The sequence below is a fragment of the Pocillopora damicornis genome, chromosome 5, assembly GCF_964200805.1.
Source record: "Pocillopora damicornis chromosome 5, jaPocDami1.2, whole genome shotgun sequence".
In the NCBI taxonomy this organism is placed as follows: Eukaryota; Metazoa; Cnidaria; class Anthozoa; order Scleractinia; family Pocilloporidae; genus Pocillopora; species Pocillopora damicornis.
In genome coordinates, this window is record NC_142674.1 from 16,447,707 (window position 1) to 16,466,847 (window position 19,141).

Below are 19,141 nucleotides of genomic sequence, written 5' to 3' on the forward strand. Positions count from 1 at the left end.
ATTGCTTGAGTCAAGTTGAATATCTATATTTATATTCAATCTAATTAATAAGTTAAATGTAGTGCCAAATTTGCTCTCTGCCTGTTCGTTACCGCTAATTGAGTTTCATTGACTAATTGTAATACGTGTTCTAGTTTGTTTACTGTCTCTCTAATTTTCGCGAAAAAAAAATTGTGCGACATTTTCTGATCAGTTCAGATCTTCTTTTCAGTGAGTTGAAATTTCGGGTGCCTAAGACGCATAGTTTCTTCTCGTGATCAGTAAAAGAAAGCGCAGTTCGAGCCGTTACTGACTTTTTTTAATTTGAAATTTGAGCGTTAAATTCTGCTCGCGCAGAAACTTTCACAGTCAGATGATCGCTTAGAATGTGAAAATCCAGTTAAAATTCACCTTGTCTAGAATTTATATTTTGCTTAGCATATCTTTGCTTAGAGCACTTCAGGGTGAGTTAAACAACCTACGCACGGTGTGTTCAATCTTTTAGTTAGAAAAGTAGAAAATCACTCACGTAGGAAAGTTTCATTGTGTAGTGGTATTTGCCTTTTTCCTTTTGCGATCATTGGCCTTTCGGTACGTTGAATCTCTAAGCAACTCATAAACTAAGTTATACAATACGGTGAAAGTAAACAAAATTCTACAATTTATAGAATTTTGTTTTCTTACGCCATGTCAAGTATTTCAAAGTATCAATTTGTTGCCTTAGTATTATTATTTTGTATGAAACACTTAAATTCAACTAACAATTTATTTATGTTGCTCTTTCCTCTGTAAAATCATGGTTTGTGGACAATTTAGCGGGTAAGAAATGATTTTAGTTCATAACTAGATCATGCTGTTGAGCAAAACGTCAAAAAAGTGAAAATTAAACAACCATTCTCGAAGCCCTTTTTTTTTTATTCTGTTCAATTCAAAATGCTTTGACTCTCTTACCTTTGCGAGGTATATGAAACATTATCATAAGTTCTTTTTCCTTTAAAAGTCAGTTAGTATTTATTATGATCTTTTGCTTCCTTTTTTGGCAGCGAAAGCAGTGTCGCTTTATAATTTTTATTATAGAACATCAATCGTTTTCGCATACCTCAAAGTGGTTCATTTATTACTGTCCGCAAGAGATTGTAAACTAATTACTATCTATATTAAAGTTCACACGGCAACCAGGTGGACAATCAGACATAGTTTGACGCTACTGTGGTTGGCAGACGCCTATTTACACCTCGTCAGAAAAAAGGCCGCTAATTAGTGATCATATAAAAGGACCTCTTGTTGCAGCGTTTAGATCACCCATGATGAAGGCACTAGACAGGAGTGTCGAAACGTTGGGTCTATGAATCCTAACTTCTTTGGTTACATTCATTAAATCTACAAACCAGAGTAGCGTCAAACTATGTCTAATTACTATCTCTTGCATCCAGCCTATAACCTCTTGTGTCTGCAAGATATTATACTCTCTTGATGTCTGAAAATATGCTCAAAGACATAAATTAATTCGCATTAATCGATTTTATCATATGGCCCGTCTGGTCCTGCTCGCGCGATTCCATAGAAAAGCTGACATGTGTAGGGCCGGACGGGTTAGCGTGAGCCGGCGCCCGTTTGTCGATATGCCGGGTAACTTAACGGGCTCGAGGCAGTACTTTAAAATCAAAGTTTTAGGAAGAGAGAAGAAGCCTGGCAACCTTAGTAGTCCATTTTGTTTCTTTAGCTAATACTTTTATTGTAGAATCTTTAAGGCATTTGAAACCATCTTGAAGGAAAGCAGAACAGCTTTACGGGCCTGTTAAGTTACTAAAACCCCGAGAAACGGGCTACCGATCCGGAAAAAACCGCCCGGCCCTAGTGCACTTGAGCAAAAAGTATTAAATTAAAAACATTGTCCGCTTTTGTGGCCAAAAATGAGTGACAGCAGAGAGTACAAATGGAAACAAATGCCACTTTTTTCGATGAAATGTGAGTTTCCTGTTCTAACTCGAAAAAAGAAAGGAAATGTACATTCGTTTTTGTGGTTATTCCGCGCGCGCCAGTCTATCGCGTAGTATTTACGAAAAAAAAAATCGAAATTTTCCACACTGAAAAGTCATACGATAAAATACGTAATGACTGAGTTAGGTCGGGCTGGATGGGAAATATTTGGCTTTCGGTCATGGCACTCGGACCTCTGTGCTGTGCTCGGTCCGTACGTTATGACCTTGAACCAAATACTTTCCCTTCCGGCCCTCCCACTCAGTCAATTAGTACAAAGTATCTCACAACGGCTTTAAACTGATAGCCAATTTCAATTGATTCATTTTCTCTTCTTTTCCATCGGGTTCACCAACGTCTCATTGACATAACAGGTCGTAAGTAGCTTTTTCTTTACTTTTCCTCATTCATTTTTACATTTCTAACAAACCAGGTACTATTCGCGGAATCATCAGTCATCATGCATTAGACTCTCTTCAGAGTTATCATAATTTTTGCGAAAGAGTAGATTTGTAAAAGAAAAAGGTTTACTTACAATGAACTGGTATAGTTTTCGCCCAAGTCAATATTTTTGATTGCGGCCAAGAGTTATACTTTGCCAAAATGTCCTTTTTACTATTGGTGGCCGACAGCATGTTAAAGACTCTTATCTGGTCAGACTTCACCATTGACTGCCAACATGGTAACCATTTGAAATACCCAACAGTTGTGGCTAGTGTAATAGGATGCGTAGTCATACTACTGGCTGTTCCATTAACAAGACACTTTTACTTGACGATACCAAACTGAAGAACAATGTAGACAATAACAAATGTGCATCACTAACTAACATATCTCTTTCTCCTATTTCCTACCTTTACGGGCAAATAGATCGTAAGTATGTCTTCTTTTTATAGTTATTTGGCGGATTTCACATGTCTTTTCACTACTGCAGTAACAGTCATGTAACATATTTGTGTCACTTTCGCTTACTTTTGTAATAATGAAAGCTACAATTTCGTTTTATTGATATTATTATGGATGAGAAATTATGATCATCAATAAACATGGCATTCTGATATTCGCCTTGCTTCCTAACTTATGGTTGGAAACTTGTTGACGTCGTCTTGAACTAGGCTCATGTGAAAATATATATTCAGTGTGAACCATAAGTAGATAAGGATCAGATTTTGATTCAGTGGCTCAGTTTACGAAAAGATTTAATGTCGTCTGTGGTAGACTGTAAAATTGAGGTGTTAGTTACTTGAAACTAATTATGAGAATTAAAGTCATAATCATGAAAATGGTTTCATATCAGAATTATTTGTTGAGCAGAGGTCTTAGCAGACTGATTAATGAATATCAACTCTCTTAGCAGTTAATTACTTTCATTTTATTAATTTTTCTGTTCTTGATGTATTTTTTTTCTTATTCCTTGGCCTTGGCAACTGTGAAAAACGACTAGGACGTAAGTACATGTTTCGCTGTGATTTAAAGCATATCTATTTGCATGGCACTTTTACAGTACGTTTACGTTAACATATTTAACTAAAGTACAGGTGATAAACGAAAGAAAAAGTGCATAGCATATTTCTCAATAAACAAATGAATGTTTTGAGCAACAGACGCACGTTTTAATTTTATTTTTGTAATAACTTTTATTTACATGCCACTTCTGCGATCACTCAGCTGGTAAGTTGAATTTAGTTTATCTCGCGCAATTCTTATTCTTGATAATCATGCTCAAGACAATTAAATTTTCCTTTGGTACCTAAGATCCTATTTACAACCGGACCACGTATGAATTGTTTACTCTTTTCGGAGTATATGTTGATTAATAAGTGTTGTAAAAACAAAGCTAGGTTATCACCACAGCGAATCAGAACAACGAAAAATCATTGGAGCCTCAAGAATCTCATATTCAAAGCAAAGATTTGGCATCCAGGACCGGAAAACGCACGAGATCATGTGAAATCAAATTTGCAGTGTGTTTGAAGTCTACTTTTATGCTTTGTTTTGAATTTTGAGCTCAACTCGTGCTTTCGGTACATTTTTATTGGTAAAGACTTGCATAACTGGCCCCTCATCCTGTGATCTGCTGGTGACAGCTGACAAGGGACATTCGATTCAGCAATGCTAACTTTCTCTACTTCCTGATAGTGACTGAATCTCGTCCAAGACCGTAAACAAAAAAGTTCACGGTGTCCACCATAGGATCATTATAAGGCCTGACAAACGCAGAACAGAAGTAAAACAAAGTTAAACACAAGTAATTCAAGGGTTGGTCATACCACGCATAAAATCAGTCAAACCCCTACCCCGAAACCGGCGTGAACGAGGTTAAACAGAAATTTAGACATGCAAACCATCCTTAACAATTTTCTCTTAAGTTTCTAGAGAATCTTTTTTCAACATCACATCCTTCTCTGGGAAATGTAAATTTAGGCGCTAATGCTCGCTTTTCATGTGTTGAGAAAGTACTGGTACCTAATTCCTTTCCTAAAAGTAGGTTAGAATTTTACGATGAATTGTTATATCATAACTTTAGCTATGTTATTAAGATCATTAACTGCTCCTCCTTCCTTATCTCATCTCTTCTGTCTAGCCAAAGAGGAAGGTAACTATCAATATCATCCGTTCCTATAAATAAAGAACTCTCCTGTGCCTCAATATACACTATTGACTCTCTGCACCGGCTGATTACTGATCAGGAAACTGCAATCGTAAATACCAAAGAATTATCTGCGTGTGTATCAATGACTGTTAGTGATAGCTGTTAATGTTATAATGTTTCTATCCAAACGATTTTACTGATGTGAACGGTATAAGTATAAAATCAGTAGCTAAGTTCTGTAATAAACGATATTTGTATAATTATCATCAGTTATCAGTCATAATTGGCTGATTGTTTGTTTGATTTAACAAATTCTTGTGAATGAAAGTGATCCTCGCAGTAATTTATCAAATATATGACTTTCATATATTCTTAACCATTTAACAAATTCTGTTGCATAATTATCGAATTCAATATAAAATATTGACGTACCAAACAAACAGGTTGGTTCAAATAAATAAATGAATAGGTAAATGGATTAACATCTTTTTCAAATTTGTTTTTCTCTTTCACGGCGTTCTTTTCGGATTCAAAAGCGGGTGAGTGCGACGAGTTCAGTTTGTTTTTTAAGCTTATGATAAGTTAGTCAAGTAATCCAAGGCCATATTAAGCCACTAATTTACTCATCAAATGTGAATCTTTTTTTTCATGTTCACCTAACATCCTCATCCTAACTGGTATAACAGATTGTAAGTAGCCATGCTTGAACTATCATGTATCAGTAGGCAGGATAAAAGGTCAATAAAGATGGATGAACAAACGAATCGATCCCAATAGAGGGATTCAGACAGGATACTCTTCTCTGTGGATCAGTGGATGTGTGGACAAAGATGTTACATAGAAATAAAACTTTTAATTGTTGCAACAATTGAATTTCAACGTTTCAGGCCCCTGCCATATACTGATGGAACTTTTACAGTAAAGTTGAAAATTAAAAATTTAAAACGTTAAAATCTTAGTTTGTTTCTTTTAACATTTTTGCACAGTCATCCATTTGAGCAATAAAAAACAATGTCACTCTCCTTGGCTTATAACATGATAAATCCCTGACAGGTGTTGAGAGAACACCAATGATGCGTATAAATAGGGAATTGTAAGTTAGGTGATTTATAAGCTTTAAGCCATCAATCTTTTTTACTTGGAGATGTTACTTCGAAGTCTCCCCGGAAATTAGAAACTGGGGATATCGACGATAACAATTACGTATTTTGGTATCCTTTATGAGTAAAGAGCATAGGTAGAGTGATAACATGACATGACTCTTTGCGCACAATTTGCTGTTTTCAAAGGTTGTATGGCGTGGTCATCTTGGAGTGGCGGCTGTAAAGAGTGCGGTCAGTACCGGCGAAGAGTCGGTAAGTGACAAGAGGGAGTGTTTAAGAATTTGTGACTCGAAAGTGTAATGGCGGGTTTTCGCCATTGTTTTACAACTTCCAAAACTATACAGCATTTATAAGTTTTTATTCAATTGGGTTAATTCTTGTGTATATATTGCATTTATAATTAGGAAGGAACCTTCAGCGGTTACTGCCAATGGATGTTTTCTTTACTAGAAATAAGATGACTTAATCTCCAACCGTTTATTACTTTTAAAAGATTATCTTGATATCCTTACTTCCAGAATTTAACTGCTCAAGAACTCGTGAATCACGACCTTGTAAATGTAAGTGGTTTTATATATGAGGAGAAAGTAAAATATTCATTTGTTGGAAAATACTGCACAGATATCCTTCAACCGTCGTTTTATTAAACGTCAAACTCTTTGTTTAATATACTTCGGTTTTATCAACAGAGTTGGTAATTTAGATTGGCCACCGTAAAAATTATCAAAGCTGACGTTTCGAGGTTTAGCGCTGACGAAGCGCTAACGGTCGAAACGTTAGCTTAGAAAATCTTTACGGTGGCCATTTTACATTTTCAATTTAGTTGATAAGACCCGAGATATTTTGGAAACTTACCCCCTTTTTCTTTATAAAAAGAAAAAAAATGGCTCGCACTGAATTAAAAAGATTTTATTTTTTCTGCAGGAGTTTCATTACTACCGATTAGATGCTAGATTTACATTTTGTCACAAAAAAACAGAGGCAATTTTTCCTTAGTAGAAAAAGAAAGATCATTACAGTGTCATGTAGCACAGGCGTGATTTTCGCAAGCGGGAGCTGAGTATTTTTCCTTGGTGAAAATCATGGTTGCAAACTTTGATTTTAAGGGCAGGGGAGAGTTGGGGAGAGAAAGAAAGTTGCACTAAGATTGTGAACGACGGTTAAAAAGAAGTAGAAGGGGAAGGGGATGGGGATCAAGTTTTATATAAATCATTATTTTCTTTTTCAAAATTAAAAAGGTCCTCCTGAAATAAATTCTCAGCGAGAGAAGTCTGTCAAATTACATTCAACACTTCAAATTCAGTGCTTCGTGAAGGGCTTTCCTAAACCAGAGGTGAACTGGACAAAAGATGGAAAGTTACTTGATACCAGGAACATGCTCACGGCTAATCGAGTGACTTATGGCGATGCTGGTCAATACAAATGCAGCGCTAAAAACAGTGAAGGGAGAAATGAAGCAGCTTTTCATATTACAGTCAGAGGTAAATGTTGACTTAATTTTGTTTCCTTCAGTTGCTCTTCTTATTTTCTGACGTTTTTTTTCTTTTTTTTTGTACTTTCACCTTTTTTGAATTGTACTTATGAACTCTATGCCCAGTTCCTCCTGAAATTAATACTGAGCTCAAGAATCAGTCGGTTATATATAACTCGTCGCTTCAGTTCATTTGTTGTCTAAGCAGTTTCCCTACACCTGAGATACTCTGGACTAAGGATGGGGTGAATCTCGGTAACAAAATCATGTTTGCAAGCTTTGATTTTTACGGCAGGGGAGAGCTGAGGAGAGAAGGACAGTTGCACTAAGATTGTGGACGACGGTTAAAAAGAAGTAGAGGGGGAGGGGATGGGGATCAAGTTTTATATAAATCATTATCTTCCTTTTCAAAATTAAAAAGGTTCTCCTGAAATAAATTCTCGGCGAGAGATGTCTGTCAAATTACATTCAACACTTCAAATTCAATGCGTCGTGAGGGGTTTTCCTAAACCAGACGTGAACTGGACAAAAGATGGAAAGTTACTTGATACCAGGAACATGCTCACGACTAATCGAGTGACTTATGGCGAAGTGGTCAATACAAATGCAACGCTAAAAACAGTGAAGGGAAAAATGAAGCAGCTTTTCATATTAAAGTCACAGGTGAATGTTGACTTACTTTTTTTATTTCAGTTTCTATTCTCATTTTTTAGTTTTTTTTCGTACTTTCACCTTTTTTTAATTGTACTTTTGAATTCTATGTCCAGGTCCTCCTGAAATTAATACTGAGCTCAAGAATCAGTCGGTTGCCTATAACTTGTCTCTTAAGTTCATTTGCTCTCTGAGCGGTTTCCCTACACCTGAGATACTGTGGACTAAGGATGGGGTGAATCGCGGTAACAACAACACTCTCACGATTCGCCAAGCGAGATTGAAAGACTCTGGTTCATACACCTGCAGCGCCAATAACAGCGAAGGAAGCAAAAACTCAACTTTCTGGATCCAAGTGGCGGGAGGTACGGTTCTCATTTACACATAGAAAGAACTGGAGTCGATAATCAATTTAGATCTTTGGTTAGATGAGGATAAAATCGTTTCCATGATACCAAATCAAATTTAAGGACTTGAAACCATAAAAATTTCAAATTGACTAAAAATAATAAAAAAGTACTCAATTGATGATAACATTTAAAGGGCGAGAACATGCCAACTTACACACCAAATGTAAATGAATTTCGTGATCAGACACATGTAATTAATTTTTGGGCAGTTTAAACTAATTGCCTTTTGGAACGTCGCAATTTTGACTTTATAGATATCACCATATTTTGTCACGGCATTTATTATAAAAGTCCGTTTAAATTTTTTAATTACCTTTTTTTCTGCTTCTTAAATACCAATGACTGACAAGTCACGATTCATATACCATTTTAGAAGTGCAAAAATGTCAAAGTGGCTATCAGTGCATTATTATTTAAGTATTTATTACTGAAGTTGGAAAGCGAAACATCCATGTAAACTTTTCATTGAGTTGAAATTTGAAAATTCGGCGACCAAAACTGCAAAGAAATACATGAAAATAATCCCGCTGTTACGTCGTTATGAACTTGTACTCCTGCTACAACGGACGATCTGAGCGTTTAAAATGACAGATTTAACGTAATCTTTTCATGGAATGCAAACCTTTTAACCATTACTATTTGGCTCTTCTTCAAAGTAAATGTGTAGTTTGAACTTAGAGAAACTGGTACTCTTGAACATGGTAGCCCGGGGTGTTGATATTACACCTAACAACCAGTAAGAAAATGACGAAGAAATTAATAAATAGGTAACTAAATTGTTACCTCCTGGGCTGTTGCTAAGATAGGAAATCTTTTAAGGAAATAAAAAATGTTTTGATGTCACATTGGGCTGACTTATACCTTCCTATATCAAAAGTGAAGAAAACTAATTTCAAAATAACCTTGGATTAAAAATAGACTTGGCAATAACGTAGTTTTCTTTTATTTTGAAACTAGTTAATTTAGGGTTGGATAAGGGAAGGGGGAGAGGGGCTTAAAATGGAAAATGCGACCCTTTGTTTAGCTTGGTGATCTTTTTACTTCAAGTCTCTCCCCAGATCATTGAGCCTCCCAAAAGCCAATTTCTTACCGAAGGATACCCTGTAAACCTTAATTGCGTAGCCTCAGGTATTCCAACACCAACCTTCGTCTGGACTTTTAATGATGGTGACCTGCCATCTGGTTTCAATCAAACCGATCACGAAGAAGAATCATTCCTAGTTTCGCCAAGTGTTACGAAAGGGATGAGTGGGACTTACAGGTGTACAGCAAAGAACAAAGCAAACAAAACCAGTTCCTCAGCAACTCTGCGTGTTTATGGTAAGTTCAGTTATAATGATATTGATGACGATGATGATGATGATGATGATGATGATGACGACGACGACGATGATGACGTTGATAATGACAATGATGATGTTGAAGATGAAGAAGAGAAATAGGGAGAGAAGAAATTAAGACAGAAAAATGAACTTGTAAGTCCATGGGCAATAGTGACGGAGAAAAGGAATAGCGCGAAGAGAATTTAGGCAAACTCGGCTCAGTTGTATAAATGGCAGATAACGGTTAAACATTTATTCGGTGAATGAGTGAGAGTAAAACATAAAGCGTTATCCACCAGATAGAGTTTTATCTTGTGGATAGTGTTATCTACCCTTCGATCGACCGGGGCCTGACCTTAAAAAAACGGGTGATACCAATGCTTAATACTAATGTCCTTGGATCTTTATGATTCCAAACGCAAAGAACTACGTAGATCTGAGTAGGAAAGAAACGCCAAGGAAAAAGGACAGGTGATGGCGCTATAGAGAGTTGATTGATTCGAAATACTTGACGATGTGCAACGTACTTTCAAGCTAGAAAAATCTGAAGAAGAGAATTCCGAGACGGAGAGATCCAGAATCTCGGAAGAAAGCAAAAAGGAAGCGAGACGCAAAAGTCGAAGTTACACACGACACACAATTGTAATCTCTACATTGAACAACAAGACTAAAACAGAGGAAACTACTTAAAGCGAATACGCTTGTATCCGTGACCGAAATCGGAGGTCGAATAGCGATTAAGCATTCGAAAGAATTCCCTCGCACCCTCAATTCTATAAGATCTCTCCAAAAAGTTGATTTATGGCTTTGTAACACGTAATGTGGCTCAGCCAATGAGGATGGAAGATATTACAGAGTTAAGATTTAGGGATTTACAAGCTGAAAACGCATGAAATAAAATTTTTTCTCAAGCTGGTCCAAGAAGCCGAGAGTCAATCAAATGGCGCATATCGCTTTTTTTTACGCGGGAGGAACTGCGTATCGTGCTTTTTCACCCGTGAAGCGTATGTTATTCTTATTTATCACATAAACTGCGGTGTTATATTGGGATTTCCGGCTCAGAGAAAAACCGAAACAACACACGTGAAAAAATACGTGTTGATATAGCCAATCGGCTGCTGATACGTCACTCGCCTTTGGCGCCACTCGGTCAGGTTGATGAATGAATGGCAAAGCGTTCACGATTCTCGATACAACTTGTTTGTCGGAGCTTTCTCGAATTACGGCAGCTAAAACACTAAAAAATCCGTATCGCTAACAGACAGTAAAGTTCAAACTTTCCTAAAAGGCAAAGAAAACCAATATACTAAAAGAAAAACCGAAAGTTTCCTATTCAGTGGCTTTAGTGTTAGCATTTCTCTCGGCTGAGAATGAAAATCGACAACTGGAAGATTTTCTACTAGCCGATTTTGGCCGTTTACCTGAAAGACTTCTTCTGTCGGTAAGGACAAAGTCAATAAATGAGAATTTTTTTAATTGAAAATTACGGGCATTATTGTTTTTGTAATCGTGATTCAACGCATTTTTCCATCTTGGGAGTTAGCGCCAACGCACTCTACGATTGTTATTCAGGGATTGTCGATTAATTTATATTCATTTATAAATGAAGCCGGCTTTTCTTCTCAGTAAAGGGCTATTGTGTTTATATGATAAAAAAAATAATACATGGGTGCTTATAGATATGGAATTTCTCTTCTCGTGTTCAGCTCGACATCTCACTCATTCGCTGCGCTCACTCGTGAGCTATCGAGTACACACTCTAAGAGAAATTCCATACCTACGCGCGCCTATGTATTATTCTCTATTAATCCTTCACCGGCATAGTTTCCGTTCGTAACATTATAAAAATCGGCTTTCAGGACTGTTTATTAAATCAAATTACTTACAAAAGATGACTGAGGAACCTCTGTGGAGAATTATGCGGAATAGAAAGCATACAGAGCAAAAACACAAAAGAGATAACAGCGAGTCGGTTTGTACAAGAAATCTCATTGGTTCGCTGCGCACACCTGTTCGATTTCCGATACTACCAACTCGCGCGTAAAATACCATACGGACAGACTTTCCATGAAGTATTCTCTGTCGATGGAATTGTCATAACAGCTCTTGGTTCTAGTTCCGTCTATGATATCCACAATTTTTCAATGGAAATTTAACAGTGTCAGCTTGAAAAAATGTTGTAAGTCCACTCGAGAAAATGTAGTAAGTCCACTCTCCTCAGGATGTGATAGAAAACCACCTAATGAAGTTGTTGTAGTACTTTAGAATTTAAACGGACGATCATCTACTTGAAATCAGACCCGCTACCGCAGTGCTGGAAAAGAAAAAACTTCGTGTTGCATGACTCACTTGTTGTGTCCATTTGACACAAGGGTGCAGAAGAAAGAACAAGAGAAGATGGAACATTACCGAGACCTTAATTTAGAAGTTCAGCGGAGGATCTGGGGCGGTTAAAACAGTAATCAGGAAATTTAAAACATAACGGTTTCAAGCTTGTTCTGAAAATCTTACGAAAACCTTACGAAACTCACAAGGAAATACTTTTCTTTTTTTTTTTTTCATCGAAAGCAACATATTCGAGGCATTATGCAGAAGGCCACATTTGATTCGTAACGTTTCAATGTTTGTGTTTGTTTTTTGGTGTGTTTATAATGCAGTTGTAGTTTTAATGAGAAACCAGCATACTAATGAATTGCCCCTTTTTCAACGCAGGAAAAGCCTCTGCTCTAGTTTTTCCAGAGAAATACATAACACTCACAAAAGGAGATACCCTCAAATTGATCTGCATAGTCAACGAAGAAACAATCAGCATTATGTGGAAAAAAGATGGAGACCTAATAACAGAAAAAGCAGTTATAGAGACACGATTAGATGAGGAAAATAGTAAACTTGATATTACTGAGGTTGTGGAAGAGGACAGAGGTGAATATTCTTGTGAAGCACGTAACAAGCCAGGAACTGTGGCTCGCTCTGTTGTGACAGTAAATGTCAAAAGTAAGCTGTTTAAGGAACCACATATAATTTCAGTAATCAACTATGTAAGGTCATTATTATAAAAATACACGTCCACCTCTTATGTTCCTCACAAGCTTTTCCAGTGGTTTTTTGGTCTTCTGGGAACTAGAAATTTGAAGTGAATTAAATTTGAAAGAAATTTAAAAAACTGTTTCAAAACGAGTTTCAAACAGTAGCAGCATGTTATACATATTCTATAATTCTTTCACCAATCTTACTCTGTCTATCTGCCTGTTTTTTGTAACTTAACACATCTGCGTCTGTTTTTCCATGAGTTATTCCCCGTCACCCAACGCAAGCAATGAACAACGTAAATTGTTGGAACAAAAAAAAGTTAGCTCTCTATCTGGATAGTTGGTGATATCAATTTTTTTGCCGACCAGCAAATTACTTTCCTATAAAGCTTCTTCTATTATTGTGTTTCAGGAAATTCAGAGGCTCCTTCCAACAGTTCATCTTCCTCCAGCAGCTCACTGGAGTGGTACTACATTGCGGGACCTTTGGCTGCTGTCGTTTTTCTACTGGCGTTCATTTCATACATTAAAAAACGCCGTGCTACAGGTAAAATGTTACCATACGAAAATAAAATGTCTTCATATGGCAGATTGTGGCTTTTAATACGTCAGTGTCTTGGAGCACGAAGGAGCTATTTTAAGAAGGTCATATTCTGCATTTTCAGCACTGATTTTGAAGGTCCCTCTACAGTCCCGGCAAAGCCCATCACTAATCAAATTACAAAAATGTTGCAAATTATATGAAACTAATCACCATGATAACCCACCTTATTCCTTCTCTCGTTGTTTGACTACAGAGTCAAATATAAGTCACACGTGGTTTCTGAGTCGCAAGCTTCAACTTAGTTAATAATGTCATTCTTACTCATAACTAAACGATTTCTTTCATCTCTTTCCACATATCTTTTGATGATAGCCCCACCTGAGGTGCCACCTAGGCTGAAGTAAGTAAATTGTCTTTTTTTTAATGCTCATTGTTTGAACGTGTAGTTGTATTCGAAGTTTCTAACTCTTGAATAAGTCTCAGGTGAGTAGCGATAAGCGCCACTGTTGAGAAAATAAGTCTCTTTTTCAGTTTGGACCGATTATATTCACAATCAAGAGCACATGGGCCAAAATAAAAGATTTTCCTTTCGAAGCAGCAGCAGATTTCGAAGCAGTTCTTATCAAATGGCAGTCAACTATTTCCCGACGTTCTTTCTGTTTTGAATTCCTCCGTCCTTCACTTGTTTTGACACCTTGTTTAGTATTTTTTGTTGTTGTTACCAGTATGCTGGGTTGTGGGTGGCATACTTGTAAAGAAGAAGATAAGCTTTGACCCTTCGTCACTCTTTGTTACGGAAACTACAGTTGAAACACACTCGGAGTCTTGTAGAACGATTTAAAATACCACTCGATATATCGATTGTAGACAATACTTCGGATGGTTTTGGTTAGTATTTCATTTCTCGCGTAGGAGGCACGATATTTATATGACGTAAAATGCCGAAAAACACAGTCGGCGCTAGATTATCTTCAAGCGAGGTTTATTCAATCTTTTTCTTTTTTTTTTCAATAAAATCTCCTCCCTGGGTCGATGCGTCGAAAAAACGGGTTCAGTAAATTAGCATCCAAATTTCACCTATTTCAATAATTTTTCATTGGCAAGTGATAATTTTCTGAAGCACCCGGAAATGAAATGAAAAGAAAAAAAAATTTAAATTGAAGATATAGAGGATATCTTTACCACGTTATGTTAAACCAGATTCAAAGAAGGAAAAGATAGATAGGTAACACAGATAGTTAAAGTCCTGTTTTCATCTGCAATTATTCAGTGAAGGGGAAGATGAAGTTGAGATGGATCAGCTGAACGCAAACACAGACGGATGGGAGATTGCAGTTGACCGCCTGATCCTTCGCGAGCATATTGGCAAAGGGGCATTCGGTTCAGTGTGGCGAGCGCTACTGGGTCGTTCCCGTGGCAGACCTGGAAATCGCACAGTTGCTGCGAAATGCTACCTACGTAAGTACTTTTTCAGATCTTTCTTTCATATAAAGCTTGATTGAACTATCCTTTATTAATTTTTTGAGTAATTTATCTCAATAAAGAGTATTTCTCTTAGAACATGCTTTATTAACCTACCTAATACATAACATGGATAGCTTAAAAACTATGCGCTGTTCAAATGATTTATCAGCTGGCATGTCAAATTAATTGTTAGCGGATGGTTCCCGAGGGGACCAGTTGTTAAATCTTTTGTCATACAACGCTACTAAAATAGAACAGAACACGGATATCATTTGGAGTATAAGAAGCTGTGGAGAGAAATGAAAATTTATCGATTAAATTGCATTCAAGTGTATAAAAGCGGAAAATACTACAATACTAAAAATGTCACTCTGTCGTATATTTTGCAAAGTTGCCCGCTGTCGTATATTTTGCAAAGTTGCCCGCTTAGAAACTTTTAGTGGGAAATAATGTCATGAGACCTCAAAGAAACCTTGAGAGGGTGAGTCTAGCGGAAAAAAACTCGGAGCCATTTGCCAGTCTAGTGGTGGTAGTATGATCTTCTTGCGCTGGACAAGCTGAAAATCACAATGCAGTAGAACCTCTGTTAAGCGGTCACCTTGTAATAAGCGGTCAGTTTTGAAAGTCCCGAAACTTTCCTCCTTTACTTATAGTACTTTTTATATCAAGCGGTTGTGGTCACCTTTTTCTAAGTCCCAACAGCCTATTTGTAATGTTCCCCAACTTTATCGAACGGTCACTAAAGCGGAAGTACTCAAATAAAATTAAGAATAACCTTTCAAGTAAAATTTAATCCATGTTTATCTCCCGAAATCAATGTTAGGAATATTTTTTAGCGAGGTTGTGTATGTTAAGTGGTCCGTGATGGCATAGAGTGGCATTTTTTAAACTTTTATCAATAGTAGCCCTATTCCGTGGATCCTATATTAAACGGTCAACCATCCCCGCGCGTGACCGCTAAATACAGGTTCGACTGTAACAAACTTACAGAGTCAAATGAATTTATAATAACTCTGGGAATGCTTACGAATTATTGTAGCTTTTAGTAAGATAAAAGCAAGGATTATCTAATTTATGACCTGTAGGAAACAAGAAGGCGCAAACAGAGCATGTATTTAAAAAAAACTGTCTCAAATATATGTTCGACCGACTATTAGGTATTATAACAGATGGAATTTCTTGGCTTAATTGCCTCTCTACTTTTGTAAGTTATCTGTAAACAATTGCACGGTTCAATGGGCTTACCTAGTTAACAACAATGCTCGAGATGCGCAGCGTTTTCTTAGCAAATATTTTTTTCAAGGAGGATGAATCTATTTTGGAAATTTCATGTTCAATAAATTGAAAAATACGGCTAACTGACATTTTTGTGGCAAGTATGGATTATATGGAGTTTAGGAAACTAATTTTTTTTTTTATGTAGACCAAATGCCTTATAATTTGCGCTGGTAAGATAACACCAAGCATACAACAATTCCAGATGCGGATGTTTACCACATAATTAATTGTGTCTCTCTTGACATGCAAAGTTTGTTTGTTTATCTAATTTTTGTGTGGTTTCCTAGCAATCTCCGGAGAGAAAGGAAGGAAGGCCCTGCTGAGAGAGATCGAGTTATTAAAACTCTTTGGAAGGGAGGGCCATGAAAATGTTGTTAAGTTCATTGGTTGTGTCACAGTTGGAGGTAATCAGCTATTGTTATGATTATAATCAGCTAATTCCCAGCAACGATTAAGACATCTCTGAGTTCAACCACTGGTACAATTACTTCTATCAGTATTCTTAGTCCTTGCTAAGATGGTGTACTAATTCAATGGTTATTTTCAATTTTTTGACTGTTTTAAATGAATTTACTTCGCATTGTATGAGGGGCATTTTACTTGGAAGATGTTAGCTCTAAAACCTACATGCTAATTGTGATAAAAACTTCAACTTACGATGGCAAGTCTTTGTCTATTTATCTGCCATCTCTGTTTTTTTTCTGTCTGTCTGTCTATAGATTTCTATCGGCAGTATGTGTCCATCTATTTTCTATCTGTGTGTTTTCTTCTTTCACTTTCCCTCTCTGTATATACTTTGATTCATTACAGATATAACCTAATGTATAACTAGATAAAGCATGTACAATTCAAACACGTTTTGGAACTTCTGCACTGCTTGCCGTAAAATAATTTTCTAGGTGTTCCCTTTTAGCTCAGCCAATACTTATCATGGAGTACCTGTGGCGAGGTGACTTGCTGGGTTATCTCAGAAAATCCAGGGGGGTTTTCGACCAATATCATCATGGGGTCGGAGGGGTCGACCACTTGACAACATATGACATGGTGCTGTTTGCTAAACAAATCGCACATGGTATGACTTTCCTCGCATCCAGAGGGGTAAGTGCTCAAACTCTCTCTGGTCAGCATGTGTTCCTGCATGTGATAAAATGGCATGACTTGCAAATCGTCAAAGTAATACTCCATACGGCTAAAAATATCCAGCACATTAGAGTCACTATTTCACCGAGAAATGGTCTGACATTAGCATGATGTTAAACTTTCCACCTACATTTTACTGTTTTTATGTAGTTTATAAAAGTCCCTTTTAGCAGATCATATAATTATTTGTTTTCGATTTCAGATAATTCATCGCGATCTTGCAGCTCGTAACATCCTTCTTGATGAGCATCGTGTCTGCAAGTTGACTGACTTTGGGCTCTCTTATCAGGATTTCAAATACGGCCCAGGAAATGCCAAGAAGGTAAGTTTAAAAATGTGAAGAATTAAAATATTACTGTCCTTACAAACCTTTCTTTTCAGTTATACAGTCTTACTGCAAAACATATTTACCTTTAATGGGAAGCCATTCTAAGTGTATCGAAGCTTTCACTGAAAAAAAAAAATTGTACCTAGGGAGTGAACACATGAAATAAAAAAGCCGGAAGAGATATCGTTCTCTGAATAACAAAGATACAAACTCGAAGGGCAAAGTAACACAGGAAATTTAAAGCAAAAGGAGTGTGTGAATTGTTTTCATAGAATTTGTACAAAGGTGTCTACTGCTGTTGACTTTATCGTGAATCCTCACATCACGGTTTTAATCGTATATGCAAATTATTGTAGGAGCTGTATACAAGCCTCTTTAGAATTCAGATGTTTATAATATTTTGGTTACTCATCCAGGGATGTATCCCAATCAAATGGACTGCACCCGAGATTCTCTTTGGACATGTGGAACAGCTGTCAACCAAAAGCGATGTGTACGTACTGTATTGGTTATTATCTACATACATTCCATAAGTGAATATTTTTAACGATTCCACCTTAACGTAGCGAGAGAAACTAGAATATTCAGTGTTCTATTGATTAGAGTGTCATTAGGAAACGTCAAGCTGAGGAACAGCTGAGGAACAGCTGAGGTTACAGTTGTAGTATGAGACTTTATATGAATATTAAGTTTAACGACCACTATCCAAAATCTGATTAAGACAAAAAAAGACGGATGAAAGGATGAGTGGATAATCAAACTAATAAATATGGCGTTTTCTCCTAGGGAGGTTGCTTATATCTTGATGGCATGTTTTTAAACATCCCAAGTATCTGAGTAATTATTATCTTTCTAACCCAGTTGAGATATATCGTCATCCTTCCATTTCTTTGACAGGTGGTCCTACGGCATCGTCTTGTATGAAATCTTCACTGTCGGTACTTAACTTATTTGTTACTTTATATTCAGGAAATATACCTGCCTAAATTGCACGCATAATTACTAGCTGATGAGTGATACCGAGCGGACAAAAGAGCATTGTACAATAGAGAAGTAGAAGCAACATTCAATGGCGCTGATAAATAAAATTATGACGATACATAACAACTTGAAATGAAGCTTAAGTTTAAGTAGAACTGAAAGTATTTAGTACATTATTGAAAAAACTTAAATCCATCGCTACACTTAAATTTGTTTTTTTTACAGTACTCTTTCATCTGATGTAAAACCGAAATGTATTTCAGCAATTAATTGTCGTTTTGACAGAAGAATCATTTCCATCGCGCTGAGAGGAATGAAAGTAATTTCAACAAAAAAAGTGTGCTTTTTTGGCCAACAGAAAAAAACATTATTTTTCCACAGGAGGCATTCCTTACGATGGATGGTCTCAATCCACGACAATGAAAAAAATCGAAGAAGGTTATCGTCTGCCAAAGCCTGAACATATCGACGACAGTTTGTAAGTGTTGCTTCCTCTGTGTGGAATGTTATATAAGTCAAAAGCAACATCGATTGCTGCTGTGGTCAGGTGTTTTTGATACACTCGCTCTGAATAAGTAGCCTTCCTAAGAAATTAATTTTATCTTGTCACTACAAAAATTAAAATGAAAAGTTGTTGAGTCAAATAAAGAATACGATGGGTTTTTCATCACAGAATTCGTTTGAGCTGTAATGTAATGAGATAAACTTAGCATTTCAGTTATTTCTGTAACTAGTTGTGGTTTCTCTACTTTGCTACTCGCAATATTAATGCCTACCACAGAATTACTGTGGTCATATCTCCCTGTGTTTTCTATAGATACGCGGTGATGTTAAACTGCTGGAAATACAACATACGACCGTGATATGG

At 36.7% G+C, this 19,141-nt stretch overlaps 1 protein-coding gene across 1 annotated transcript; it reads left to right on the forward strand.

Annotated features, from left to right (window-relative positions):
• Positions 1–5,807: 5,807 nt before the first annotated feature.
• On the forward strand, positions 5,808–18,238 carry LOC149045656 (immunoglobulin superfamily member 10-like). Its single transcript, XM_089205936.1, has 13 exons — positions 5,808–5,907; positions 6,345–6,349; positions 6,959–7,136; positions 7,548–7,789; positions 7,884–8,142; positions 9,235–9,507; positions 12,222–12,503; positions 12,951–13,085; positions 13,455–13,482; positions 14,353–14,540; positions 17,189–17,286; positions 17,709–17,785; positions 18,190–18,238. Exons 1-13 carry the CDS (start codon positions 5,808–5,810, stop codon positions 18,236–18,238), a joined length of 1,914 nt encoding a protein of 637 aa, XP_089062062.1.
• Positions 18,239–19,141: the final 903 nt, after the last annotated feature.

Coding starts and splice junctions, on each gene's coding strand:
- LOC149045656 (XM_089205936.1), top strand. CDS start 5,808: ATGACTCTTTGCGCACAATTTGCTGTTTTCAAAGGTTGTATGGCGTGG. Junction 7,790..7,883: donor TTTTCATATTAAAGTCACAG/GTGAATGTTGAC, acceptor TACTTTTGAATT/CTATGTCCAGGTCCTCCTGA. Junction 8,143..9,234: donor CTGGATCCAAGTGGCGGGAG/GTACGGTTCTCA, acceptor TTTTACTTCAAG/TCTCTCCCCAGATCATTGAG.